This window comes from Balaenoptera physalus (assembly GCF_965194825.1).
Source record: "Balaenoptera physalus genome assembly, chromosome: 2".
In the NCBI taxonomy this organism is placed as follows: domain Eukaryota; kingdom Metazoa; phylum Chordata; class Mammalia; order Artiodactyla; family Balaenopteridae; genus Balaenoptera; species Balaenoptera physalus.
In genome coordinates, this window is record NC_138883.1 from 91926763 (window position 1) to 91954370 (window position 27608).

A 27608-nucleotide genomic window follows, 5' to 3' on the forward strand; every position below is an offset into this window, starting at 1 on the left:
TTAAATTATTCTAGAGAAGAGACACCCATCCTGGAACTAATACTTATCAAAGATGGACCATACTCTCTAAATATTTATTTAGTTCCTTAAGACAATAGGATTAGTCCTTTTAATTCTGGCACAGTGAAACAATTATATAAATATTAATGATTTCCAGCAAATCTAGGTTTTCTTCCTGCTAAAGAAAGAAGAGAATTAAATAGTGTCTGGTGACTTTAGACTTTGCAGATACCTAGTATAGATAATCAGCTCAAGCCCCTATTTTCCTAAAATAGGTAATTTCAGCAAAGATCAATGGTAGAGGAGTTTTGCCTCTTTCCTTGAATTAATCATATCATTATGACCTTAAAAACAGCCTAAAAATGCAAAGAAATTGCATGCAAAGGATGGGATCTTTTAAAAGTTTATGTTTTTTGGTTTTCCAGATATTAATGAATGTGTATTGAATAGTCTACTCTGTGACAATGGACAATGTAGAAATACTCCTGGAAGTTTTGTCTGTACCTGCCCCAAGGGATTTATATACAAACCTGACCTAAAAACCTGTGAAGGTAAGATGTATTTTTGTTCTTATACCATGTACTTTGCTGCCTTCTGGAATGCCACTGGAAAACCACGAAGGTAAATTAGAGTCACTTCTATTTTAGACAGTTGTGTCACTTCGTTGAGATTCTGTGATCCTAAATGACACTCCTATGCACTTTGTAAGCTACTGATGGTACTTACCTGCAATTGGTATTTTATTTGCCATTTATTTTGCATTCAAATGCCATTTAAAAGTATTCACTTTGTATTTGCCTGCAATTGGCATTTTATTTGCCATCATTTAATAGATGAAGAAAATATTAGATATGTGCTATTTGAGTTAGTAATTCAGAAATCACACTTACATTTGCTCCAGATTTTCTGAATAAAAAGATTCAGCCATGTGTTGAACATAGAGATGGGCTCAGTTATTATTTTTGGCATTCCATCTGGCCTAGAAAAAAAAATCTATCTAGGTCAGCTTTACTATCTAATGAAGACTATGTGGTAGCAATTGAGACCAAAGTTTAAATATTCATTTGTACCCAAGACTAGTCTTTAGCAGTAACGTAGACCTGTTTTTGTTTCAGACATCGATGAATGTGAATCAAGTCCTTGCATTAATGGAGTCTGCAAGAACAGCCCAGGCTCTTTTATTTGTGAATGTTCTTCCGAAAGTACTTTGGATCCAACAAAAACCATCTGCATAGGTATTTGTCTTTCTGAGAATGATTTTCCTATGTTTATCAGGGCTGCTGTATTTAATGTCTGCTTTTATTGCAAAAGGGTTTCAGTATGGAAGAACAAAGTTTTAAATGATCATTATTCCTTGTTTCATGATGCTATTCTTGCTGTAATTCCAATGCACATGTTTGAATTTTTGATATAGATTCTATTGTCTATTAAATATCATCACCCCCTTGCCCCTGCAGAAACCATCAAGGGCACTTGTTGGCAGACTGTCATTGATGGGCGATGTGAGATCAACATCAATGGAGCCACGTTGAAGTCCCAGTGTTGTTCGTCCCTTGGTGCTGCCTGGGGGAGTCCGTGCACCCCATGCCAAGTTGGTAAGAGAAGCAGGTGCTGCAGCTCCTGTGCCCACTGGGCACTTTGCTCGGAAAGGGGAAGCCGAGAACTTTGTTCATTTAGGTTCACACGGGAAGTTTAGAAGATTTCATTCTGATGACCTCAATGAAACATGTGGCTGAATAGGGAACTAAGAGAAGTGTCAAGGACAATAGTTTTATGTGATTTGGTTAATTGATTGTTTTCCATCACCACACTGTAATGTAGTTATCTGGAGTTGCTTTCCTAGATCAGCAATTCCTATTGGCTCTCTCAGGAACCTCATGATTAGGGGTCCTGAACTTTTTACAGGCGCAGATTTTCTTCCCCGCAAAATGATTGATGTAAAGCCACCAGTGTTCATCACTAAACTAAAGTTGTTGCAAAGCTGAGGTTTGAGAGCCTTGCTGATTCAATGTTTAGATATATAAATGTGTGCATTTATATAGTGTGAATGCTGCAGGGCATGAGATCTTCCAGTTCTAGACTTTGTTTTCCACATTCATGTTACAGTAATCCTATAGTGTGATTCATATTTTAGGGCTAATAGCAAGAGAGAAATTGAGTCAATTTCCTTCTTAGTCATCACCTTAGTTTGATCTTTAGGGTACCTTTGGGTCTTTTAGGATATCTCAGATGAATTGAGCTTTATTCAAGGAGACATTTCATTCTTCTCCTTCACCTATGCAATCTCAGAGACACTTTGTCGTCTCAGACTTATTCATAGCAATAAAATCGGTTTCATGTTAAAGGTCCTCTTTCGTGTTTCTTATACCATGTCATACAAAGTCTGGACATTGTTATCTCAAATTTGTTTTTTGCTTTTTGTTTGTTTTTTGGTACAGATCCCATATGTGGTAAAGGCTATTCAAGAATTAAAGGAACACAGTGTGAAGGTATTTATGATTATTTATAAATCATAAATTTCTGTGTGCCTGAAGAATGCTTGTGTTAACTTGGACTGGATAAAGCTGTCATATAACTTCCCAGTGAGAAATGTGTAGCAGGGGAAAAAAAATAATGAGAACTGCCGAACGTAACAGACGTGAGTTTCACAAGCATATATGCTATTGCCAGCGTCAGATCCCTGTGGCCAAAGGGCAGGGAGGCTGAAAATGCTTTAGGCTGACCATAGTTTTGAGTGACTACAATTTCAAACTGCTGTCTATGAGGAAGACAGAAAACGAAGTTTTTGATGAGGCTATATAATTTGCATTTTTCTTGGTTTGTCCTGTTTTTTTGTTGTTGTTGTTTGTTTGTTTCATGGTCACAGATGATGAGAAGGACACACTCTAGTGCCTCGTTTTTGAAAGTCTACATGGGTTCTCTCCAGTTTCCTGTGATTTTTTTCTCATGGAGTCCCAGATAGACATAGGTCAGGGTGACTAACACAACCTGACATGACACAGCAGCTGAAAAATTTTTAAAACAGCAATTAGTCCCATATGTGGAATGAAATGAACTTTTTTTCTCAGCTAAAATAAAGAGGAACACTACATCCCCCACCCAAGGTCTTGCTTTCCAAATGATGACTGAATCCTTTGGCCTCTCTCTGGTCCAGACCCACTGTTAATAACTTATCTGACCTCAGCAGCACATTTTGGTACACAAGTGGCCAGAACAAAACAAAACAAAACAACCCAAAAAAGGTAAATTTCCCCCTCCCAATTTATTTCTCTTATGAGGAGAGATTTAGAATATTTTTTTCAACATCCCTGGCTTGGAAAGTTATTTCTTCTAAATAGAGACACAGTGTGTGTGAGTTTCTTGACTAACGCTCCCCTTTTTTGGCATTGGCAAGTAAGTGCCTTTCTTTGGGTTAACTTGATGGTGAATATTTTTCCAAAAAAATGTGCAGAGAACATAATGCTCTCCATTAAGCAAACTGGGAAGGACTAGTATATTTGAGACAGATGCAATGAATGATGAATGAATGAATGTGAGTATCTTCCACCGCTCCCCAACTCAAGCTGGGACCACCAAGGCTTTGACAGAAGAGCCTGGGACCATTGCTGAGTTAGAACTAGATACGCACTTTCTTGGGATGTCTCAGCACTTCTCAAAGGAGACTCTTCTGACTGGCCCCACATATTCCTCGATGATGGATTTTTTTTCTATGCTCATCTTCAAGCTACTTCTTCTTTGCTAGTTTGAAAGACCAGGCTTCTCTTTCTCTACTCACTTGCAGCCCTCTGGTCTCATAAAGCTAATTGTATGGCCCCTGGGAGCCTTACCTGAGATGTCTATAGTACCCAGACCTGTCCCCAAGAACTCCCACCAGCTCCATGTCTTTACAACTCAAAAATTACTCCCTGAGACTGATGGAGAAACTGTTATATCTTTGGTAATAGGTGGGCTCAGTCTGGTTGCTTTTCAAACATCCCAGAAATTCTACATGAATTATTTGGAGGCAAACTAGTTTTGTAAACTTATCAGGTTTAAAATGATCTTTTCAGTTGTGGTAATAATATGACTCCATGAATGGAATGAAGTAGAATGATGTTATACAGATATATTAACTTCATGCTCTTTTTCCCCTCATAGATATAGATGAATGTGAAGTGTTCCCGGGAGTATGCAAAAATGGCTTATGTGTTAACTCTAAGGGATCATTTAAGTGTCAGTGTCCCAGTGGGATGACTTTGGATGCCACAGGGAGGATTTGCCTAGGTAAATACTGTTCGTTACTTTTCTAATGCATATTTCTTAACGATTATTAAAAACTCAGTTAACAAGATAGAGCTGAATATTTGGTTCCAAGTACAGACACACACACATCCCAAATTCAGCATTTCTATTAGGATGCATTGTGGTTTCCTTGACAAATAGCCTTCCTGACTCAGCTCTTTATTAATTCTTTATAAAAAGAGTAGAGAACATGTCAGTGAAGAGGAACTTTAGTTCTTTATTGTTATCCATCACGGTTATTATTCTAGAGCTCTTAAATCTGCCCTCCATGGGCCATGGGCAGAGAATCCTAGGTGACTGGTAAGGAGAACACTTTTGCTTAATTGGAAACTGTAGCCTTAGCCTGCTAGGCAGGGCTGCTGTAAGCCAGAAGGACAGGTCTTTGCAGGAAACTCTTGTGGGTATCAGGAGTGAAGAGTGTAACAGCCTGAGGAGGGAACCTGAGGGAACGAAGGCTGTTGTCAATATCAGCCATGATGAGATTCTCCATGACAACTGCTAGAACCCAAGCGACAATGACGTGGAAGAGACTGGACACCAAACCCTGAATTCTTAGAAAGCTGCCCTGTGGACTCATAGTGGCAGTAGATTTGAGGTCCCGCAGTCATGCTTGTGGCGTCTTAGGCTTATTCTGGTGTCACCACTATGGCTTCTGACCGCCAGGAATACGTCCTTTGGATCACTGGTTTCAGAGTCCGTGACTCTGCAGGTGATGCTCAGCCGTATTGTGTATCTGAAACCACTCTGAAGAGCATCTTTAGTGAAGGACCACTGTAGGTGGTTGCAAGAGCGGCATGCAGTTAAGGGATCTGCATCCTTTATGAATTAGGATTAATCAGCCTTTAAATATAAAACTTTATGGTTTATAATGTAAGCAATACAGAATAGAAAAGCTGGAATTCAGAGACTAGAGTCTTTTCATAACTATGGATGTCAGTTCATCCTATCCTGAGTCTTAGCTTCTTTGTTTAGGAGATATCAGCATGTAATGAGAACGCTTTTCCAGGTTCTTCAGTTGAAACATGCTTCAGGATTTAGTTTAGGATTCATTTTGAAATTAACCATCTTATTAAAAGAGGCAACCCGGATGTGAAGTTGCTCAGAAGGCTTCAGTAGCTTTCTAACATTAAAGGAAGCTCACACTCCCACAAGTATCCAGAAGAATGTGCACAAAAGCACATGTTGAGGTGAAAGAAATACTTGAGAAGGGAAGTGGATGGCTTTTCTTTGCTGTTTTTCCTCTTTAATCACAAGGAGGGCAGTCCTCATTTCAGAGTTTACTATTCCACCTCTCCAAAAATGAAGTGGATCTGAGAAAAAGGTGCTGGTGCTAGCTGAGATGTTCTCCAACAATAAAGACTGCAGTTGGCTTTCAGCTAGAGAGGAGATGTCAAGACATCATGGAGTGCATGCACTGGTAATAGGCATGGTCTGTACAGGGAGAAAACATCTCCCAAAAGAGCATTGCAGCATTTCTTCGAATACTGCTCCTTATGTAGAATTATCAGAAAATATCTAGAGTTCAAAGGATACTTGCCGCAAGAAGAGGTGCACATAAATAAGAGCTGCCAGCTTAAGAGTCTTTATTAAGAAGGAAAACCCACCACCAAGCCTAGGTTCCTTTGAGGAAAAAAAATTAATTTCAGTCAATAAGTTCGTAGTAAATTGTTATGTGTCCTGTACTTGGCCTAACACAACGTTGGCAGTTTGGGGCAGTGAACACAGAGTAGCTCTCCTCAGCTTCCCTCCGTTCGTCCCCTCTGGCAGATATCCGCCTGGAGACCTGCTTCCTGGGGTACGAGGATGAGGAGTGCACCTTGCCCGTGGTTGGCCGCCACCGCATGGACGCCTGCTGCTGCTCTGTGGGGGCAGCCTGGGGGACCGAGGAGTGTGAGGAGTGTCCCCTGAGGAACACACCTGAGTATGAAGAGCTCTGTCCCAGAGGACCCGGATTCGCCACAAAAGAAATCACAAATGGAAAGCCTTTCTTCAAAGGTACGGTGGTTTCAGTGGTTGATTTCACTCTTCTTTTAGGTCAACAGGATGCATTTTCAGGAGCACAGAGTTCTACTGACAGAATTACAATGAATGGCATCCATGCGGTCATCCCTGGATCATTTCGGTGTGCCTTCTCTGATTTCTGAATTTTATACGGCAAAATGTCCACTCTGTCACGGATTTTCTTTTTCTACATCTCAGGACTTCCTGAGTCACTTGCCTCTCCCATGTAGTCACTGTTAAGCGTTAAATAGATTTTAATACCATCCTAAAGCTAAGCAGAAACGAAAGAAAAATCTTCTTGGGAAATGTTTATGCCATCTACTAAAGCCCTAGAGGTAACCTTTATCTGCTGATTTGAAGCATCCAAGTCACTTTGGTCCACCTGACTATAGATAACGGTGTGAGAAACCCAGTGACAGGTCCTCTTTGGCCAAATACAGCAAAATTCATTCCTATGGCAAACACTCCAGTGACTTATATTTCAAATTTTATTTTCTTATGCTATAATATAAAACCCATGTTAAAAAAAAAAAAAAGGAAGTTACAGATTTAATCTAATTCCAAAATTGAGTTAACTTCTTATGCACAATGATACAGACCTTGTTTACTTCAGCATACGGAAAAATCATAATGGGTTTCTCAGAATTCCGATTATTCAGGGAGGCCCAGCTTATGTTCTCAGTATAGAGTTTTGTGTCAGTTGCCCATTGTGTCTGGACCTACTTATTATACTTCATAACTAAATGAATTTCTAAAAATGGGAAATGAGTATATAAATATCACTTAATTATCCTTATATTAAAAAGTGTAGACTTTTTTTTTCTACTGAGCATTTGGTTCAAGAAGTCCTGGGGTTAAAATTGTACTGTCTAGAGAGACAGTTTCTAGACGGCCCTCTGAAATGTCTCTTAAGTAAATTCAAAGGAACTTGGATGATTTGCTTACAAAAGCTGTGGCAATCCATTACCGCAGAAGGACTAGATGTTCTTGAGATTTAATCTGCCGGTTCTGTATCTCATGACATTAGGTAGAAATGAACTTGTATTTCTTGAGCTCTAGGTCTTGCTTTAGAAAGGCCCCTAAAAGGGGAAACTCAGATTACTCCAATTACATGTTACATATGCAGTCTCCAAGAAACTCTGGTACACATTAATTATATTAATGCAAACTTCATATTAATTGAGAAAATATTTTAAATTAGTACACATTATTTGAGAACATGTTTTAAATAGTATACATCATTTGTAAAGAATTAAAATTATAAATGGCATCTCCTTTGAAATTCTTATTTTTAGGTATTAAAAAAAAGCATCAGAAAGCATAAGTGAATATCTCATTCCACTACACACTCAATTGCTTCCTGTAGGACAATATATTTGAAAATCTTCCACATGCCTTACATATAGACACTAGTGGTTTAGAATTTCTTATTCTTTCATTCAGCAAATAGTTCAGCGTTTGGTGTGTGCTGGGCTTTTAGAAGTCCAAATAAACGCACTCTTTACTTCTTCAATAATACTTTCTAAAATGTAGACGTTTAAAAGCCTAGATCTGTTTACAAAGTCCTATTTCTCATGGATCATCACAGATGTTTTAAAATGAGTATGACCAAGACCCTCTAACTTCCTGGGTTTAAAATGGGGTGTTGAGATCTCCTAATCGGTCACTTACGGACTTTTCCCACATTTGATTTTCCTTGAAGACATCAATGAGTGCAAGATGATTCCCAACCTCTGCACCCATGGCAAGTGCAGAAACACCATCGGCAGCTTCAAGTGCAGGTGTGACAGTGGCTTTGCTCTGGATTCTGAAGAAAGGAACTGCACAGGTCAGTGAAGGGGCTCACCCTGGAGGGATACCCTTTGGAACTCTTGGTCTTAAACATGTTGCCACAAGAAGTAAAGCTATCCTGAGGCTCATCTGCTGCCACTTGTTGCTTTTGTGCAGACATCGATGAGTGCCGCATATCTCCCGACCTCTGTGGCCGAGGCCAGTGCGTGAACACCCCCGGGGACTTCGAGTGCAAGTGCGATGAAGGCTATGAAAGTGGATTCATGATGATGAAGAACTGCATGGGTGAGTGCGTGACCATTTGATCAGGCCAGGGAAGAAACATTCCAAGAAGCTTTGGTGACTCATCGCCTGTGTCGGTTCTTCCTGCTCCCCCAGTGCGCTGGTCTCCTGACCAGTGAGTCAGGCATTGGACTGTGGCAGAGGGAGACTGACATGTGGAAGGAATGAGGGAATTCATGCTCTGGGGCAGCGGGTGGCCTCAGACACCAGGTATGGGTCCCTGAGAAGTGAGTTTAACACCTGGAATAGACACCCCAGGGAAGAGAGAACAATTCAAACATAAGCTATATTAGGGGTCACATTCTAGGGTTTCGGTTCATCATTTTTAGAAAAGGAGATTGATTAAGATAGTTTCATTAGATCAGGTTCCCTAGCAACAGGACTGAGATGGGGGTATTTTTTGAGGGAGTGCTCTTAGAAGGAACCTGTAAAGAAGTGAGGGAAGCAGCTTAGGGCAGGGGAAGAAGAGAAGCAAACTGTTCGACTGGATTTTAGCTTTAACCTGATCCCACAGGGGCCTTGGAGTGTGAATAGTACCCGAGAGCCGTCCCACCTCGAGGCCAGGAGGCTGAGATTTTATACTCCCATGTCAGTTGAAGCAGTTATTGGCCATGGGCAGCCCCCAGCATGGGAGCGGGGTATAATTTCTCACCTCCCAGGCATTTCTGAGTGAGGTGGATAGAGGTTCTTCAAGAAGGAAACCTGTGAGCCATTAGCAGCCAGAACTCCCAGCAACTGGGCAATGAGTGCACTGGCCTGGTCGTGGGGACCTGGCAGGACCACCACCCACAGCTTCAACAGGGGTCATTTCCACTTTGCAGATATTGACGAGTGTCAGAGAGATCCTCTGCTGTGCCGAGGAGGCGTGTGCCTAAACACTGAGGGGAGTTACCGCTGTGAATGTCCTCCTGGCCATCAGCTGTCCCCCAACATCTCAGCATGTATAGGTAAGGAGGAAGACCACTAACCTGCCAGCAGTCGTTCGGCCCACACCCCTGCCAGAGTCAGAGGCTTACGGCTGGGTGCTTGGTATTCTCATCTTCTATACAGACATCAACGAGTGTGAACTGAGTGCGCACCTCTGCCCCCACGGCCGCTGCGTGAACCTCGTAGGGAAGTACCAGTGTGCCTGCAACCCCGGCTACCACTCCACCCCCGACAGGCTGTTTTGTGTTGGTAAGTTCTGTATGGTATGTTATTTATTTTCTTTAGTCTCTTTCGAAAGCACTCAAGCAATGTTCTCTGAGTTCTGTTTCCATCGCTAGTTACTTTTGCTTAATCTTTCCTGTTTTCCTGGAAGGAAAAGTCTTCTCAGGGTGGCTCACGATCTTTAGATCTCACCTCCCCCATCTGTTTAAAGAGCCAATTCAGTGAAGGTTGTACAGTGTTTTAGCTCTAGCAAGTATAATTTGACCCATGCTGCTTTGACTAGTGAACGGTAGCACACGCTTTGTTTCTGCCTATGCACACCCAGGCACATCAGCCAGTGATTACTAAGTACCGCCTGAAATAAACGCAACCTGGTGAGTGCCGGGAGGAAGACAGAAAGCTTAGGGTGTGATCTCCACCCTTAGGTGGTTTGGAGCAGCTCAAAGATTCCAAAGAATAATTATTGGGAAGAAGACCATAGCATGTTTATAGCTTACAATGCAATAGAGGCCAAGTCTGGCAGTCCTTAAAAATGAGGTTTTGTGGGACAAACGTTTTGCTTTGTGGCTGGCCCTTAGGAGGTTTAGTTGTGCTGGGAAGAGCGGCACAGAAAGCCCCATGGCTTTATTGTGCCCAGAGTCAAAGTGAAACTTTGTAGAAACAGCCAGTTTTTGCCTGATTTGAGGTATACCCCATGTGGAACTGCCAAGTCTCACATGGTTTCTACCCAAAATCATAAATCAGCCCAAATTCTTCTGAAGCATGGCCCAGGACAACTCAGAAGTCCAGCTCAGGTCCTTGAAAAGGATTGGAACCTCAGCCAAACTGAATGTCAAGTTTGCAACGGAATCTGTGACCCAGAGAATTTCACCCACGTGCCCCCTGTTGTCACTGAGATATGTCCTAGCGCCCAGCACTTCTCCTGCATTGTGTGTGGCACACCATATGTTGTGTTCATCTAACTCCCCAACTGCAGTGCAAATATTATGAAGGCAGGGAGAGTGTCCATCTCATTCACTGTTAGATTCTCATCTGTAGCACATAGTAGGTGTGTAGTTAATACTTGTTGAAGGAACCAAACAATGCAGTGACTTGCAGACTTGCAGTTGCCCTGGGATGCTTTTATAATTTTGTATTTTGTTTTGTTTTATTTGACCCATACATACATACCTGGAAACTTCAAACGTGTGCCATCATCACAAACACAGAGGAAGGTGATATTATTTTCCTTTTTCTTAGACATCGATGAATGCAGCATAATGAACGGTGGCTGTGAGACCTTCTGCACAAACTCTGAAGGTAGCTATGAATGTAGCTGTCAGCCAGGATTCGCACTAATGCCTGACCAGAGGTCCTGCACTGGTAAGTCAGTTTTAGCTTCCTGGGAACTCTCTCACTAACAGGTCCCTATGTAGAGTGGTTCAGGGCCTGGGCTTTGGAGTCAGACAGTCCTGAATTCAAATCTTTGTTTTGTCACTTTTTTGGCTGTGCGTCCTCAATGAAGATCCTTGGTATCTGATCCCTCATCTATAAAATGGGGTTCACATTGCCTGTGTGGAAGAGTGTGTACAGCACTCAGCAGAATACCTGGCACATGCTCAATAAGTGGAATATAAAATACATTTTCTTCATTGATCAGAGTTTTGAAGAATCTGATCTCATGGCCTATTTCAGTGCTACTCAGGGTGTGTTCCTTGGACGGGCAGTCTCAGTACCACCTGAGAAAGTGTTAGAAATGCAAAATCTCAGGCCCCACCCCAGACCTACTGAATCAGAAACTCCTACGGGGGCATCTCAGTAGTCTGTTTTCACAAGCCTTCCAAGTGATTTTGGATTTGTGCTAAAATTTGAGAACTGCTGGTGTAATTTACACTGCCTGTTGTATCACATGGGCTAGAAGAGCCATGTAATCAGCCGAAGATGGGAAATGAAGTGGGTAATGTAGATTTTAATTTTGGCTCAGGTTAAGAAGAAAACTTAGGTTTAGGAACCAAAGTTATTTTATTGGACCTAGTAAAATCTCCGTTAAAAGCCCTAGATATAAATTTAGCTATAAAAATTAAATTTTGAAAATCTAAGCAGATATGCTTATTTCAAGCATTTTTTACCTTAAAATATCTGTAAAACAGCAAACAATGGACATTAGGCATTTAAATTTGACAATTAGAAAAATAAGATTCATAATCATTTTTGAATGATAAATTTGTATCAGAGATAAAAGTGCCAATTAAATGGTGGTCTTTTTTTTTTTTTCCTGAGTTTGGACTTTACCTAAATGTTTATTACATTTTATTAAAATTTTATTACATATGTAGTACTAGTAGTAGCTAATTTATTGAACACTTAGTATGTACCAAGTGCTGATGTGCATTTTTTTTTTTTTTAAATGATGGTCTTTTAAGTGCATGTGGACCTCCATCCTGAACTGTAGGTTATAAATCTTGAAAATGGTTCTCTCCTTTTTTACCCAAGATAACCTGATGGGATAATTTATGTAAAGTGTCATTTGGATTTCAGAGCTAACAGTCTTATGCGAGCAGGCTGAGTTTACTTGACTTGGGTCACTTAACTTTTTCATCAGTGATTAATGGAACCCTATCAACAACATGCCATTGTTGGTTTTATTCTCTGCAGACATTGATGAGTGTGAAGATAACCCCAATATCTGTGATGGTGGTCAGTGTACAAACATACCTGGAGAGTACAGGTGCTTGTGTTATGATGGATTCATGGCATCTGAAGACATGAAGACATGTGTAGGTAAGCAAAGGAGACAGAATTTTCCAATTTGCTAGTTATTCACAAACACTGTTAAATTACATAAAGATTTGTTTGGGTAGTGACTAGATCCTAAGGGAAGAGTAAGAATATTTAGGAGCATAGTACTCATAAGAATCCAAAGCTAGCATTCCAAAAAGCAACTTTCTTGTGACTGTGATATGATGCTCTTGTCAGATATGTTGTATGGACTGAGCTAACCATTGGTCAACTCCAGTGACCAAAAGACATTTCTTTTATGTCTATGCATTATTTCTGTCCACTTAACCCTCCTTCTGCTGTGACTAGAGTTTAGGCTTTTAAATTGTTTGCTTAAGGCAAGCAAAATTTATTTCTGACAAGAATGCAATAAATTCTAGAATGGATTGTTTTGGAGAGTTTCTGTTGCTGTCTTCAAATCTGTCAGACTTTTTAATGTAATATCTAATCTGCCTTTCATCCCATTTAGTATATTTTTAATCTCAGACATTGCAGTTTTCACCTCTAAAAGTTTGATTTGGGTCTTTTTCTTTGTATCTTCTGTGTCTCTGCTTAATATGTCCAATCATTTCTCTAGCTTTTTAAATACAGGAATACAGTTATAATAACTGTTTTAATGTCCTTGTCTACTAATTCTATCACCTGTGTCAATTCTGGATCATTTCAATAAATTGACTTTCCTCTTCATTATGGGCCATATTTTCCTCCATCATTGAATGCCTGGTAATTTTTGCTTGGATGCCAGACATTATAAATTTTGCCTTACTAGGTTCTGAATATTTTTGTATTCCTAAGCTTTATTTTGGAACATAGTTAACTTATTTGGAAACAGATCGGTTCTCTCAAAGTCTTGCTTTGAAGCTTTGAAGCAGCAGTTAGGGTAGGGCTAATTTTCTCTATTGCTGAGGCAAGATCCTTCTGGATACTCTACTCACTTCCCTGTGAATTACAAGGTTTTCCAGTCTGGCTGGTAGGAGAAGGCACAATTCTACGCCTTCTGGGAACTCTGATGATTGTTCCCTCTAATTCTTTTGGATGGTGCTTCCTCCAGATTCGAGAGTTTCCTTACATGAAGGTACTGATCACTACTCATCTGGGTGCTTGACTGGGACCCTCTGCATATCTCTGGAGTTCTCTCTCCTTCTCTCTCTCTGTACATCTCTATTCTGTCCTTTACTCAGCCCTATGAACTCTAGCTACCTTGGCCTTCCCCCTCACCTCTTCAACTCATGGACATTTCCTGGTTCCATCTGTCATCCCCCTCCCTATGCCATTGCCTTAAAACTCTCCCTACACAGTAATCTGGGGCATTTGTAGAACCCACCTAGTTTGTTTTTTCTCTCAGGGATCATTGTTTTTGTTGCCTATATTGTCCTTTCTTGTTGTTGTTATTTTAGGTGAGAAGGTAAATTTGGTTCCTATTATTCCATCTTGGCCAGAAGCAAGAGTCTAGAATTGAAATTTTAAAAATCACATCACATTTGTGTCTTTCAAAAAACGCTTACCGAATATTTGTGAAGTCCTAGAAATTAAAGTGAATGTCATAAAAAAAGATAATTTTTAATTTGGGAAAGAAGTGCAGTTTGTAACTATCTGCACTAAGACTACTAGTTTATCTATCTTTTCTTTCAAGATATGGAACTAAAATGTTGGTATCATGCAGTCTGAATTAAAATTTTCATCTTGCAACGGAATAGGCTGTTTTAAAAAGTTTTCTAGACTGTCACATAAACAGGCTCTATCCCCAACCTCGAGTCAGTCAGTTTATTTGATTACTTGACCTCCTGCTTGTGGCCCAGAAAAAAAGCAGGTCTTCAGGGTTAGCCTTCAACGTAGAAAGCAAATGTGAATTGGGCTACATAAATATACTTTTTTTTTGAGTGAGAACATTTCATCTTTTCTATTTGTTTGTCATAGTTGCTTTATCTCAGGGGAAAATTTTCAGTGATATCAAACAAATGGTTATATGTATTAATAATATCTGTGTTTTACAGATGTCAATGAATGTGATCTGAATCCAAATATCTGCCTAAGTGGAACCTGTGAAAACACTAAAGGCTCATTTATCTGCCACTGTGATATGGGATATTCAGGCAAGAAAGGAAAAACTGGCTGTACAGGTATGTTTTCTCAAATTGAACAATAAAACCGTAAGTGGTTAAGAGATTGCTACCATAATTATAGATTAACATAAGTTTTAAAACTATTAATATTTTAATTGCATTATAAAGCATTTTGTATAGTATTTTTTCATTAACTTAGCCTGCACTTCTTTGAAATTTGTCATACTTTAGATTGGCTCTAAGGTGAGGTTTTTTTCCCTTCACCTGTGAAAAAAAGGCACATGAGATAAATTACCACCATAAATAACACTATAAATATCAACATTTTATGAGGTTAAAATAACATTTTTATATCAAAGTAGTTAACGTGCTAACTACCAAACATATCCCTTTATTAAAGCAGACCTTTCCCAATAGCCTCCATTGCCAACCCTTTCATTTAAGGTTTTATAAGTGAAATGACTTTTTAAAGAAACACATCCTATTGTAAAGCAATTATACTCCAATAAAGATGTGGAAAAAAAAAAAAAAACCCAACACATCCTACAATTCATATATTTCATCAAGTCTCATCAGTCTTCTAGTTTCTTAAATTAATGTGCTTTTGTTCAATTAAGTTGCTTTAGCCCTAATTAGCAGTGATACTTAGTACATGGAACAATAAAGTTTTACTGTAGTTACCTATAGTAATAAAACAGATTATGGCATCTAACATAATTTAAAACATAATGGAGACCCTGGTGGGCTTGAATTAGGTAACTGCATCATTTCTTTACAAATAATAGACTTTAATTTCAAAAGCCAGTTTGGCAAGCCATCGTGACTTAAAACAAACGTTAAAATATTTGCAGATTGGCAGTGTGGTACAGGTACAGGTCCTTTTCTTAATTATATCAACGTTTTTCAAGAAAGTTCCCAATATATGCATGATCACTTTAAACTGTTCAGTTATGCAAAGTTTCAAATAGAGATATACAGACATCACCAATAAATAACTATTAGTTCAAAAATGACAGATTCTAGCCAAATTATTAAAAAGAAGCATGTAGCTAGAATGCTTTCATGCTCACTGTATTAGTCTTCATATGAAGCATGTCTAGGGGTCCATTCTGATAAAGGGCACAGAGTTTAAAATCTCTAGTCCTCATGTGGTCTCTGGGGTACAAATGATGCTTATATCAGCATATCTGTGGTTCAAGATATATTTTTAGCTTTCATTAAAAATATAGGACTTAGGGTAAGGGGTGTTGGTCTGGTAGTAATGCAGGGGAAAGTAGGACAGTTCTATATTGCATTTTACCTAATAGAGGCTAATACCATTGTTTGGCAAGGTTGAACTCACTGCAAGTCAACCCAGAGAACCGTGATTCTTATGAAGGGAGAAGTTAATCTAATGGGACAGTCTTCTTTCCCTATAAGAAAAAGATCTCTAGAATGTCATGCTCCAAATTCCCGCTAACAGAGGCATGTGCAGAGGCTGACTGTTTTAGGCCTCTTATGAAGAAAGCTTAAATTCTCATGCAACATTAATATCATTTTAGGTACATGAGGTATAATGCATGTAATGCCCTTGGCACAGTGCTTGGCATACAGTAGCTGGTCAGTAAATAGTAGCTATTGTTGTCCTTATAAAATGAGACACATAGACACAGTGTCTAGAAGCCATTTTAATTAAAAACATAACTTCTGGTCTAGCAAAATTCTGTACTTCTATTTACTGATATGCTTGAAATCAGTTTAGAGAAGGAAGATCTTACTCTGTATATTAAAAGGCTTGTTTTTCATAATTGAGTGACGAGAGCTGTGTACTCCACATTAGATGAGATGACACCAGTTTTACATTAAGAACAGCAGGCTTTTAGTAAATTACATGAACAGAAACATGGATTTGAAGTCCAAGAAATATTCTGTGTCTTTCCCCAAGGGGCAACATCCCCCTTCCCACTTTTAAATTATAGCCTAAAATGATTTTTCAATTGCATAAAATTCAGCTAGTCCTGTAGGGAAAAGCATTGAATTTCATGGCCCTTCTGATACCATAGCAGCATGGTATGGGATATCCTCATGTAAAGGAGTAGGCCTCTGGATTTTATTCCTAGTTCTTTTACTGGTTCATGAGCTTGAAGAAATCACCAGGGTACTCCATAGTTACGCAAGTGTTCCCCTCGGGTAAGAGCAGCCCTGCAGTGAAGTATGGAAGGAGAGGGTGTGTTAGGGCAGGAAGAAAAAGAGGTTCTCTGTAAATCCTGCTATTAACAACCAAGGGTATCACATGTGATTGGAAATGACTTACACAAACAGGAATTGGCAGCAAGTTCGCTATACTCAAAAACAAGTTTTAAAAAAATCTGAGCCAAAATGTTTTTTGAATCCCATGTAACTAGGGCTTTTTTAGCCTGCTTTTAGTTTAAAATTTGTGTCACTCACAACTTAGAACACCATCGGGTTACCTCGGTGATAGTATGTTAAAGACAAGTGTTTATAATGTCCCAGGCAACTAATGTAAATAGAGATATGTATCTTGCTTATTAATGGGGTAAGCAAGCCTCACAACAAATAACAGTGAAGAACAGACCTGGAAATATGTTTTGATGACAGACAAGAGAAATATATCTACTTCTATTTCCGTACATATATAATACGTATACATACATATCGTATGTACACATATATTTTAATGAGTACCTTGTAAAGGAATTATAAAAATATGTATGCTATTTCATAGGGAGGAACTTTGTTTCACGAGAACTTAAAAAATGTCCTCTGGGTTCCATTACAGCTTTGTCTAAATATTTCAGCTCCCTTGTCATTACTGATTGTTTCCATTTTAACAAATAAACATGTTTTTTTTTCCCCCCAATCACTTTAGCAGTGTTCAGAATCCACCCACTGACTTACATTCCCAGCCCACACAGATGTTAAGTGTTTCTTTTTTCTCCTTAAGCTTTGTTCAAATCGTGGATATGGCTGAGGGGAACGTTCAATTTAATGAAGGGAGAATGGACATTTTCCTGTAACCTAGAACACATCTCTTCTATCCTTGGCTTAAGGGGGCTGGATTACAGTTTTTCTGTGGCCCACACATACAAGGCTTCTGATGCCCATTCTACATAATTGTAGTCAGACAACAAATTGAAGGAAGAAAAACTAGGTTGCTGCCAGGTGCCATCCTTGGTGCGTCCTGGCTTTCCCATGGTAATCTGTAAGAATGTACCTACCATCACATGCTTGCTCACTCGGTCAGTGAGTAAGGCATACAATTAAAATCAGGATTGTTTTCAGTTAAAATAGCAGGATTGCTGGGCAACTCCATTTCTCAATCGTTCAGCTTTTCATATGAGACATGTTGCTATGGGTATAGTCCATGAAAGAGAATCACGTACTTCAAAACCACCAGCACTCAGTGAAAATTTGCCCTCATTTCCTTCCAGCTCCTTATCACTGCTAATTGTCCTCCACTGGCTGTCAGCCTGTGAAAACTCTGTGGGTGTTCAGTTAAATAGTCGTGGCTCAAATTTGGGTCCAAACTGAAAAATCCAAGTAGCCTTCACGTTTGGCCTCTCCATTCACCCTAACGCCCTCTTCCCCAACGACTCACCAAGGAGATTCCACAGTGTGCCAGCCCTGCTGGACTAGGGTTCTCGTGACTGATGCCCAGATGGCAGGAAGGCAGGCGTTTGTGTGGGTGACACAGCCTCTCCCGCCATGACTGTCAGAGGAAGCCAGAGCAGCTCAGAGCACAGTCTCTTTCTCGAGTGTCAGATTCAAGTGGAACACACCCAGAACCTGTGCATGGGGTCTGCTCAGACCACACCCTTGCCCTTCACGAGAGCCATGCAAGTAGGACCTTTGAGTCTCTGTGAGGGAGCTCTGGTGGGGTGAAGGAGGTTGCAGTGTCAGCCCTAAATTTGAATTTCTTTGCTTTTCTTGGCGTGTGCTTAATCTTAAAAAGGAATTTTCTGTCTGGAGCAAACTTGTGGGGGAAAGAGAACATTTGTACAGAAAGAGATGTTCTTGGCAAGCGTGTGCTATGTTTCCCTCACATTATTGAGGAGTGGAGTGTTTGAATATGGTGTTTTTGTTTGGTTGTTTCCCTTATGGCTCAGTTTCCCCTTCTGTCTGCTTTTATAACGAAGTACAGTCTTAGGCCCATGTCTGCCGTGGAAACAATTAATGAATAATAGTTGGTGTGTACACGCACACACACACGTGAAGAAACCTTTTATTCAGAGATGCCTTTAGACATTATGACCAAGTCTTTCTAATTCACTTGTGACATACCGGTAGTGTAAGCCATTGAGATAATGACTTATACAAAGATTCACAAAATGGAAAATTGAATATGGGCACCTGAGTTACTTGTCCCTCCTATTCCAAAGCCCATGATACACGGCCTCTTGCAAATATAATTTATTTTCACCCTGAAAATGTTGGGGTAAAACTGCAAATATTTTCTTGAATTAGAAATTTATGTTCATATATTATTCATGATAACAAAAAGGAGGGAGACTCTCCTTTTAAAAAACAATAGTTATTTTCTTAATTGCAAGATTAAATATGGAAGGTAAAAAACCCACATGAAAATAAGAGTATCTTTGGACATTAGAAAATTGAAAAGAAAAAGATAACAGGATTACTAGATTGACAGGCTATGATCATCTCTGAAAATTGTACTTAGTAGAAAAGATTAGTGAATATTTCTATAAGTCTGTTAATACCGCCAAGATTTCGAAAGCAGACCTTTAATCAGGACTTAGAATAAAGTCCTGATGTGACTAAAGAAATCAGCTTGACTAGGCAGCTGTGGCTCAAGACAAAGAGCACCAAACAGGGGATGGGAAACTGAGTTCCAGGTGTGCTGGCTCTGCCCCTCACTGACCTTGGGGCCGTGACAAGTTCCCATGCCTTTGGGGACCTCTGTTTGCTTCTCTGAGAAACTGAAGATTAGGAAAGTCAAATTCTAAGGTCTTTGCACTTAGAAAATTCCTTGATTCTTTAAGATCTGGAGGTTTCAACACTTAGGCAATCGAAAGTCATTGTTTCTACCTAACTCAGAGATCAGGACAAATAAAGCAGGGACATTATGGCAGCACACTGCAAGAGTGGTGCTTTGCATCATTAACTCTGAAGGGAGTGATTATCTGAGGAAGAAAGAAGTGTCCGTGGCCCTGCCTGGGAGCCCTTAGGTCAGGCTTCCTTTCTTGAATTCCCTGCCTATTTACCACTGTTATCCCTGGGCTGGGCTTCCTCCTCATTTCCTTGGAATGTGCCGTGCTCAATTAGTCAGTTGATTAAAGCTCCCAGTCACAAGTTTAAAGCTGCCTGGCATGTGCTTCCCTTGACCTGCCTTAATAACTCAGTAGGTTCATGTGGCTGCCAAGGTTACATTAAAATTCACCTACACAATACATTGCAACTGTTAGAACATTCTTCTAGGCGTGTTTTCATTTTATACTTATTAGTGATATTGCAAAATATTCTTGTAGGAAAAATAACATTATTTTATTTTGTGCTTGCTCTAGAAGTTATAACAAAGCCAAAGATCTCAGGACCATTTCAGAACTTCAGATGGAACATTTGGCAAACAGCATGTTTCCAAACACTTTCAAATCATTTAATTGGGCTTCTTAAGTAAACAAAAGGGTAAACCTAAGTTGCTTGCCCAGTTTATTTTTCATGTCGCTATTCAAGTGATCACTGAAAATTCTTGCAACATTTCGTATGCCAAGATTTACCTTCTTAACCTAAGTTTTATGTTAGACATTGGTTTCCGTACGGAATCATTGTATCCATACTTAGGAGTTCTTGTTCTTAGTTAATGAAAAAGTTGGTTAGGAGGCTAAGTGCCTGTCTTTCATTATGAAATAGATCAATTTCGGGAAATAAGATTCTGGTACCAATTCCAATAATGATCACCAACTCCCTGTCTTACAGTTCAACTCAATTCTGACAACCATCTACCTGGAGATAGTGTCAGATTCCACAGGTTAAGGACTCAGTCCCATGAAATTGTCCACACTTCAGGTGCCAGCCGCAAGTCTAGGTTGTCTGTTATGAGTGCTTCTGACCAGTTGGCTATAAATCAAAGGTTCCCACCACCTCCTTGAATTTGATTAATTTGCTAGAGTGGCTCACAGAACTCAAGAAACCAGTTTACTCGTTAGGTGTATCAGTTTACTATACAAGAGTATAACTCAGAACAGCCAGATGGAAGAGGTACATGGGGCGAGGTATGGGGAGATGGCACAGAGCTTCCATCCCATCTCTGAGCAAGCCACTCTCCCCAGGTCCTCACTGTTCACCAACCTGGAAGCTGTCCAAACCCTATGTTTTGGGGTTTTTCTAGAGGCTTTATGACAGAGGCACGATTGATTAAATCACTGACCTTTGGTGACTGATTCAACCTACAGCCCCTCTCCTCTCCCTAGAGGTGGGGGGTGGGACTGAAAATTCCACCTCTCTAATCATGCCTTTGGTTCTCTTGGCAACCAGCCCCCATCCTTAAGTGCTTTCCAAATGTCCGTCACCTCATTAACATAACAAAAGACACCTTTTTCACTCTTAGCACTTAGGAAATTCCAAGGGTTTTAGGAGTTCTGTGCCAGAAACAGGACAAAGACCACATATACACTTCTTGTTATAAATCACAATATCACAGGAAACAAAACATATTTTACTTTATAATTTATAGTCTCTTCTTTTTTGTTTTATTAAATTTTATTGGAGTATAGTTGCTTCACAGTGTTGTGTTAGCTTCTACTGCACAGCAAAATGAATCAGCCGTACATATACAGATCTCCCCTCCCTTTTGGATTTCCCTCCCATTTAGGACACCACAGTGCATTAAGTAGAGTTCCCTGTGCTATACAGTATGTTCCCCTCAGGTACCTATTTTATACATAGTATCAGTAGTGTATATATGTCAATCCCAATCTCCCAATTCCTCCAACCCCGCCCCTTTCCCCCTTGGTATCCATACATTTGTTCTCTACATATATTCTCTTCTATAATGCTTTTATATTATAGAATCTATCTTGGCTAAATTTGGAAATGGAATTTTGAAGAATGGAGAATTTTTGAGAATTTGAAGTCTTTTAGCAATGTGGCCCTAATCTGGTTCTCCCTTTACTGAAAAATCTCTCTTGAATTGACTTGAGTTTTACAGGAAATATGCAAGAAGACTTGGGTCCCAAAGTGCTAGCTAGAGAAAAGATAGTTCACACACTGCCTTAAGGAATATTCTCTGCAAATGCTTGAATTAGCAATACCTAAAGTAAAACTTTTATAGAAATAAAGCGTGATTAAATAATACGGTGTTTTACATTTAAGAATAAAATATATTTAGTGTATAGAATATGATTGAAAAAGCTTTTTAACATGCCAACAACATTGTATTCCTTTGTCTATATGAGATATGAAAGCAATGTGCATCATTTCTCTATAGTTGATTTAATAAAAATATTGGGAATAGAAACAAATGACCATGAGCATTAATAGGATAGAATGTTAGGCAACTCACTTTTTAAGATCTTCAAGTGGAAGGAGGTTCATTTTGTTTTGCAGTGGCTGGACACTTACCTTAAAATAATGGAAAATAATTAGAGTTAACAACAGCAAGTAGCATTATGTTGTTCTTAGTACATTGAAATTTAAATCTGTTCAATTTATGTAGCATATACCTGTGGATGCTAAACCAATCTATGTTATACTGTGAGAAATGTGAAAGCAAGTCACCTTTTGAATATTGCTAAGTTATTTAAAAGACCCAAAAGGCATCTTTGCTAAACTTTTTTTAAACCACTGGTTATTTTTTCCAGACATCAATGAATGTGAAATTGGAGCACACAACTGCGACAGACATGCTGTATGTACCAACACGGCAGGAAGCTTCAAATGTAGCTGCAGCCCCGGGTGGATTGGAGATGGCATTAAGTGTACTGGTGGGTTGGAAAATAACAGAAACTGCTTCTCATGAACTGCATGGATTATAAATATGAACATATCAGTTCTGTAAAGAAAACTTTAATTTGTGTTTTACTGATTTTAAATGTCACATTTTCTGTTCATAATGATGTGTGACCTCTTTCCTTAAGATCTGGACGAATGCTCCAATGGAACCCACATGTGCAGCCAACATGCAGACTGCAAGAATACCATGGGCTCTTACCGCTGCCTCTGCAAGGAAGGATACACAGGCGATGGCTTCACTTGTACAGGTAGGCTCGTGCTGGAAACAGCTGTGTAAACGGCAGTCAGAAAAGCAAGGTGCTCGAACGTCTTTCAAACCATCAGTTCTTTTCTGAAGGCTGGGTCAGTTACAGACAACTTGGAACAGAAAATATTGGTTATTTGAAACGACATTCCTGTGGAATGGGAATCTGTAGCCGACTCAATTAGGGAGACCTCAGAAACTAAATATATATTTACATAGATGTATATATAGTTATATAGTTGATATATGTGTCACTGTATGTAATGATGTCATGAGTTTAAAATAAATCACACTTCCTTTCATCACCCTTAGCCTTTATATTTTTGTGCCTGTTTCTCACTGCTGACTTGTTTTCCATATTAAAACCAAGTGTGAACTTGCTGTAGGAACCTATGTGAGGAAAAGAAATTAGACATTCTGGATCAGATCAACAGCATATATTTTTCTTCCACTTGCCATCGTTGTTATCATTCCACATTGGTATAAGTAAGAGTTTCATAACTGCTTTGAAAGGAATTCATTCACTTCCAGTTTTACAATATATTAATGACATTTTCTTCTCAGTGCTAATGAGTAGTCGTAGAATTAATGTGAACTATTACATATATTTAAATATGTATGATTAGAAACATGATTATAAAGAAATGATATATACACTTATCATGACCATGTATAATACAGACAGCACGTTTTAAGTCAGGGCATTGGTATTAAATAAGATACTGAAGTACATTTTTCATTGGCCGTTAGGTGGCATAGAAGCTCATAGGACCTGAAGCGTCAGTTTATCCTTAAATGACTTACAAGAAGTCATTTAAACATAAAAGGGGCTGAGGGCCAGTAAGTGATTTACCTGGATTTTGTTTTAGCTCACTAAAAGTTTTATCATTCTTGAAATTGTTTTTGCTTAACCCAGTGAAGTTTTGTCATCATAAACTTCCCATTGCTTTTTAGAAAATATTCCAAGTTTCATGTACCAGGCATGTGTGGTTCATGTGTCTGATATTTAACACCTGTGATTAGTAGCAAAACTCAGAAGAGATTAAGCAGGAATCTTTGGTCTCCTCTGTAGTTGCTATTCTAGGTCTTTTGCTGTGCCCATCTGAGCAGAGCCTGAAGCTTGAGAATCAGGCACAAACCATGACGTGTTATTTCCTGTCATGGATGTGTCCTCATGTTGATGATCCTGCTTGCAGAAGTCTTAGTGTGAATGATCTGTTTGACTCATTACCCATTAGAGATAATTTAGCATTCAGGATTCTGTATCTGAGCCCCATGTTTACTATATAGTCAATATTAGTATTCAAAAGAGAAAATTGAGTTTAATGTGTCAAGTAGAAATTATGATGAAATAGCGCTACCCTCAGGAAGCTGACAATTATAAAAGTTGCTGGACCTGAGGAATCAGAAAACTCCTAACTAAGGAAGAGTAACTTGTGTTTCTTTCTGGCTGTAGATCTTGATGAGTGCTCTGAGAACCTGAATCTGTGTGGCAATGGCCAGTGCCTAAACGCCCCGGGAGGATATCGCTGTGAATGTGACATGGGCTTTGTGCCCAGTGCTGACGGGAAAGCCTGTGAAGGTGAGTGATGGGCAAGCTGCCGGGGGGGCCTTGCAGGGCCTGATGAGATCAGGTTATTGAAACATTCCTGATGCCTTTCATTTGTTTGTTTTTTACACCAAGTTGTGTTTTGGCTTCCCATCTAACCTGGTCAGTTCAGTTTGTGGACAGATTGGGTCTCCAGCTGGACCATTTCTCTTTGTGCAGAGAAAATCTCAGCTCTTTGGCCATAAGCTGCACATCCAGCCCTGGCCAGATGATTTGCAAGAGTACACCCATTAGTCGTAGGAGAATGGGGGTAACCAACTCAGTGCAACATATGCATCCCCATTGCTGGTGGAGAGAGCTCAAAGTGCTGGTGCCCTGATAGCGAAGGATTCTTTCCAAATATGGAGACACAGTTTTTAATCTCTGCTATGGTTTTGTTTCTAGAAATAAAGGCTTTAAAATAACAGCAGAGTGGATAGTCTTGTCCGTAGGTAGAACAATGTCCTGGCTATGTCTCACACGGTCTCCAAATATCTAACACATATGGACGTGGAACAGTCTTTCGCAAATCCACTCAGTAAGGAACCCCGAGGGATGATACCCTATGTCAAGACGTCTCTCAGTGTAAGGCTCCATCTTCCTGAGAAGTGTTGGTCAGACAGGAAGAGTCCTGAGAGCCTGCTGGCTGAGGATGGATCCCACTAAGAAACACAAGATTCTCCTCTTTACCCACACTTGTCAGATTTAAGCACATTATCCCTCATTGAGAAGAATTAGTGACCACAGTGAACTGAAAAAATTTCAGTAGAAATAAACACATGGTAACGATCGACAGTAGAGGTTTAAACAAGACCCTGATTAATGTCTTAACTAATCGTTGTTGCTTGTTACTAGGACATTAACTCAAAAGTCAGTCTTCAGCTGTGACATGTATACTAATTCCCTCATATAGTTCTATGTAAATACTTTTCTTTGTTATGGAACCATTGGATGTTCTTTATACAGTTTATATGAAATAGGCAGAGTTTGATATAAAATTCCTCTGAGGCAAGAAACTAATTATGCTGTTGATCATGTGCCTAATGCCTTGTTTACTTCTGTGACTGTGAACATCCAAGGAAAACAGGTACTGTGCCACCTCTGGGAGCAGAAATAGGCACAGTGAAAATTTTGCTTCCCTTAATGCTATAAGGGAATGTTTTGTTTGTTTGTTTGTTCTTAATATAAATCATCACTGGCAGAGTGTTCATGGCTATTAAAAGCCAGTCTCAAGGCTGCAGATGTGCCTGCGTGCCAATTACACAAGCAGCATGTTAACCTGAGGCAGGGACAGAGGCCTGGAAAAAGCCTCCGCAGTTTTTAGATCTCCATTAACAACTGCAAACACGCACCATGGTACTAGGGACACAGAGGACTATAAAAACTGATGATAAAAGTTACCACAAAGCCTTTGTGGTTCTTAAAATTTTAACTCACAACAAAAACAGTGAACGTGTAGATAAGAACAACCAAAGAATTTAGTCTAAGTTGGCTTGTTTGGCTCTTACTTCACAAAAGCGATGTGGAGCTACGTAGAACACCATAATGAGATACATAAAATGCTTAGTCCACTGCTTGGCATGTGATAGGGGCTGAGAAAAGGGAAGTTCTCACCTAGGAGACTTCCTTACAGATGACAGATCATCTGAAAGTCTATAGGAGAAGGACCTAGGTCGATGTCAGATAGTCTTCATTTTCTTAATAATAACATCGTTTGCCTAATTACATTAGGCAGTTTCTTTAGCAAAAAAAATAATTTAATTTCTCCCCCTTTTCCTCCTTTCCCAAGATATTGACGAGTGCTCTCTTCCGAACATCTGTGTTTTTGGAACCTGCCACAACCTCCCTGGCCTGTTCCGCTGTGAGTGTGAGATCGGCTACGAACTGGACAGAAGCGGGGGGAACTGCACAGGTAAGGCATCCGTTTGCAAGGAAATCTGCTCCCAGACGTCCCAGGGGACCCAGCTGTTGGGGCCTCGCAGGATCGCACAGGGATATCCGCAGAGTCACAAAAGAAAAGCAGGGATGAAGAAAAGCATTAGGAATCACAGAAGAAATTTCTTCAGACCTGGAACTGATTAGATGTGAGCATGCAGAGGAAAAAGTTGAAGAGAGTTGAAGGTGCAGAATTAGCAGCCTAGAATCAAGCTCATGGTTACAGAGGGGCTTGCCGTTCCTTTTCTACTTGGGCACATTTTTGGAGAGTTTCCTTTTGAAGGATGTGCCCTGGGATCATGGGTTTTGTCTTGAACTTCTCTGCTGAGATACCCACTCCTTCCGAGCCCTGGCCTGTTGGTGGTCACCAGAGAACACGGTACCTAGAAGTCAGCCACTCATTTCTAGTGTGTAGATCATTTTCTCCTAGAGCAAAGAACTCTTCAGGAACATTAAAAAAAAAAAAAAAATTAGAAAAGCCATAGCGGGCACTCTGTAGACCCTCACTGGTTGATTTCGGCACTGAGTTAAGACTCTGAGAGCCATTTTCAGTTCTCCACCCTAGCGTCCCCTTCGATTCAAGGATACTAAGGAAATAAGTTCCATTCTGTATGGGCTCAGGATTTCAAGAAAACCCTAATTATTCCAGCTGCCTAAACAAGCCATGACTCAGTGGCTCTCCAGTTATGACCACCTCCCTGAAATTGCTCAGGACTAAGGTATTCTTGCCCAAGCACACCTACTTCTCTTGGTTTTTCAAAAAACTATTATGACACCAAGCCGGCCTCTAGCACACAAGCAGGAAGTCACCTCTCCACTGCCATGCCTTCTCCTCAGTTCTCCGAATCACCACCAGCATCATTCTACCCACCCTGATTTCTGTTAGTCTATCCTGTCCCTCTAAGGTCACATGCGATTTGAGCAAAAGAATTTTACCACAGTGGAACCTCCAAGAGGGTTACCAGGGCCGAGCAGGAGGACCGGAGCAGAAAGTGTCATCCTCATTTCCCAATCTCTTCTCTCTGAATCAGCGTGTCTGTTCTTGAATATTTTACACGTATTCAGAATAGACAAAAGGATTGCACAGGGGTGGAATTTGCCAAAACCCATGTCTTAAATATCTGGAATTCTGTACATGTTTTTGGAATAGAAACTGAAAGGGAAATATTCAACCCAGCATCAGTGATGGGAAAGAGACTCTTAGCAGGCCTGAAGAAACACGCTAGGCCTTGTGTGTGCGTTTGTGCTTGCGCTCAGCTGCACCGAGGCAAGCACGCCCAGCGGGGGAGGCAGCAGAAGTCTCCTGCTCCTGACGGTTCCCTGGGACATCTTGCTCTCATTTGATAAAATAACAAGCTGCACATATTAAATATATTTTCTTAAAACCTGTGTCTGAAGTTTTGGTTGACCGAGGTCACAGTAGTGTTTTGCTTTCAGTTACCTTCACTGAAATATTTTTCCTAGTTCCAAAGTTATATTTTCTCCTGATGACAAATTTGAATGCTAAATGTGTTCCAGGGGAAAAAGACCAAAGACCATGACATATTTC

General features: G+C 39.9%; 1 protein-coding gene across 2 annotated transcripts in view; it reads left to right on the forward strand.

Moving 5' to 3' along the window:
• The window catches only part of FBN1 (fibrillin 1), a 253387-nt gene that overhangs the window by 156009 nt on the left and 69770 nt on the right, over positions 1–27608 (forward strand). For both annotated transcript variants that reach the window (XM_082452979.1, XM_082452978.1), the window contains exons 20-36: positions 426–551; positions 1116–1235; positions 1458–1595; positions 2439–2489; positions 4138–4263; positions 6049–6276; positions 7985–8110; positions 8230–8358; positions 9177–9302; positions 9406–9531; positions 10744–10866; positions 12139–12264; positions 14256–14381; positions 22142–22264; positions 22418–22540; positions 23993–24118; positions 25914–26036. In XM_082452979.1, the coding sequence (XP_082309105.1) occupies positions 426–551; positions 1116–1235; positions 1458–1595; positions 2439–2489; positions 4138–4263; positions 6049–6276; positions 7985–8110; positions 8230–8358; positions 9177–9302; positions 9406–9531; positions 10744–10866; positions 12139–12264; positions 14256–14381; positions 22142–22264; positions 22418–22540; positions 23993–24118; positions 25914–26036 (2166 nt within the window). The remainder of the gene's footprint in view (positions 1–425; positions 552–1115; positions 1236–1457; positions 1596–2438; positions 2490–4137; positions 4264–6048; positions 6277–7984; positions 8111–8229; positions 8359–9176; positions 9303–9405; positions 9532–10743; positions 10867–12138; positions 12265–14255; positions 14382–22141; positions 22265–22417; positions 22541–23992; positions 24119–25913; positions 26037–27608) is intronic.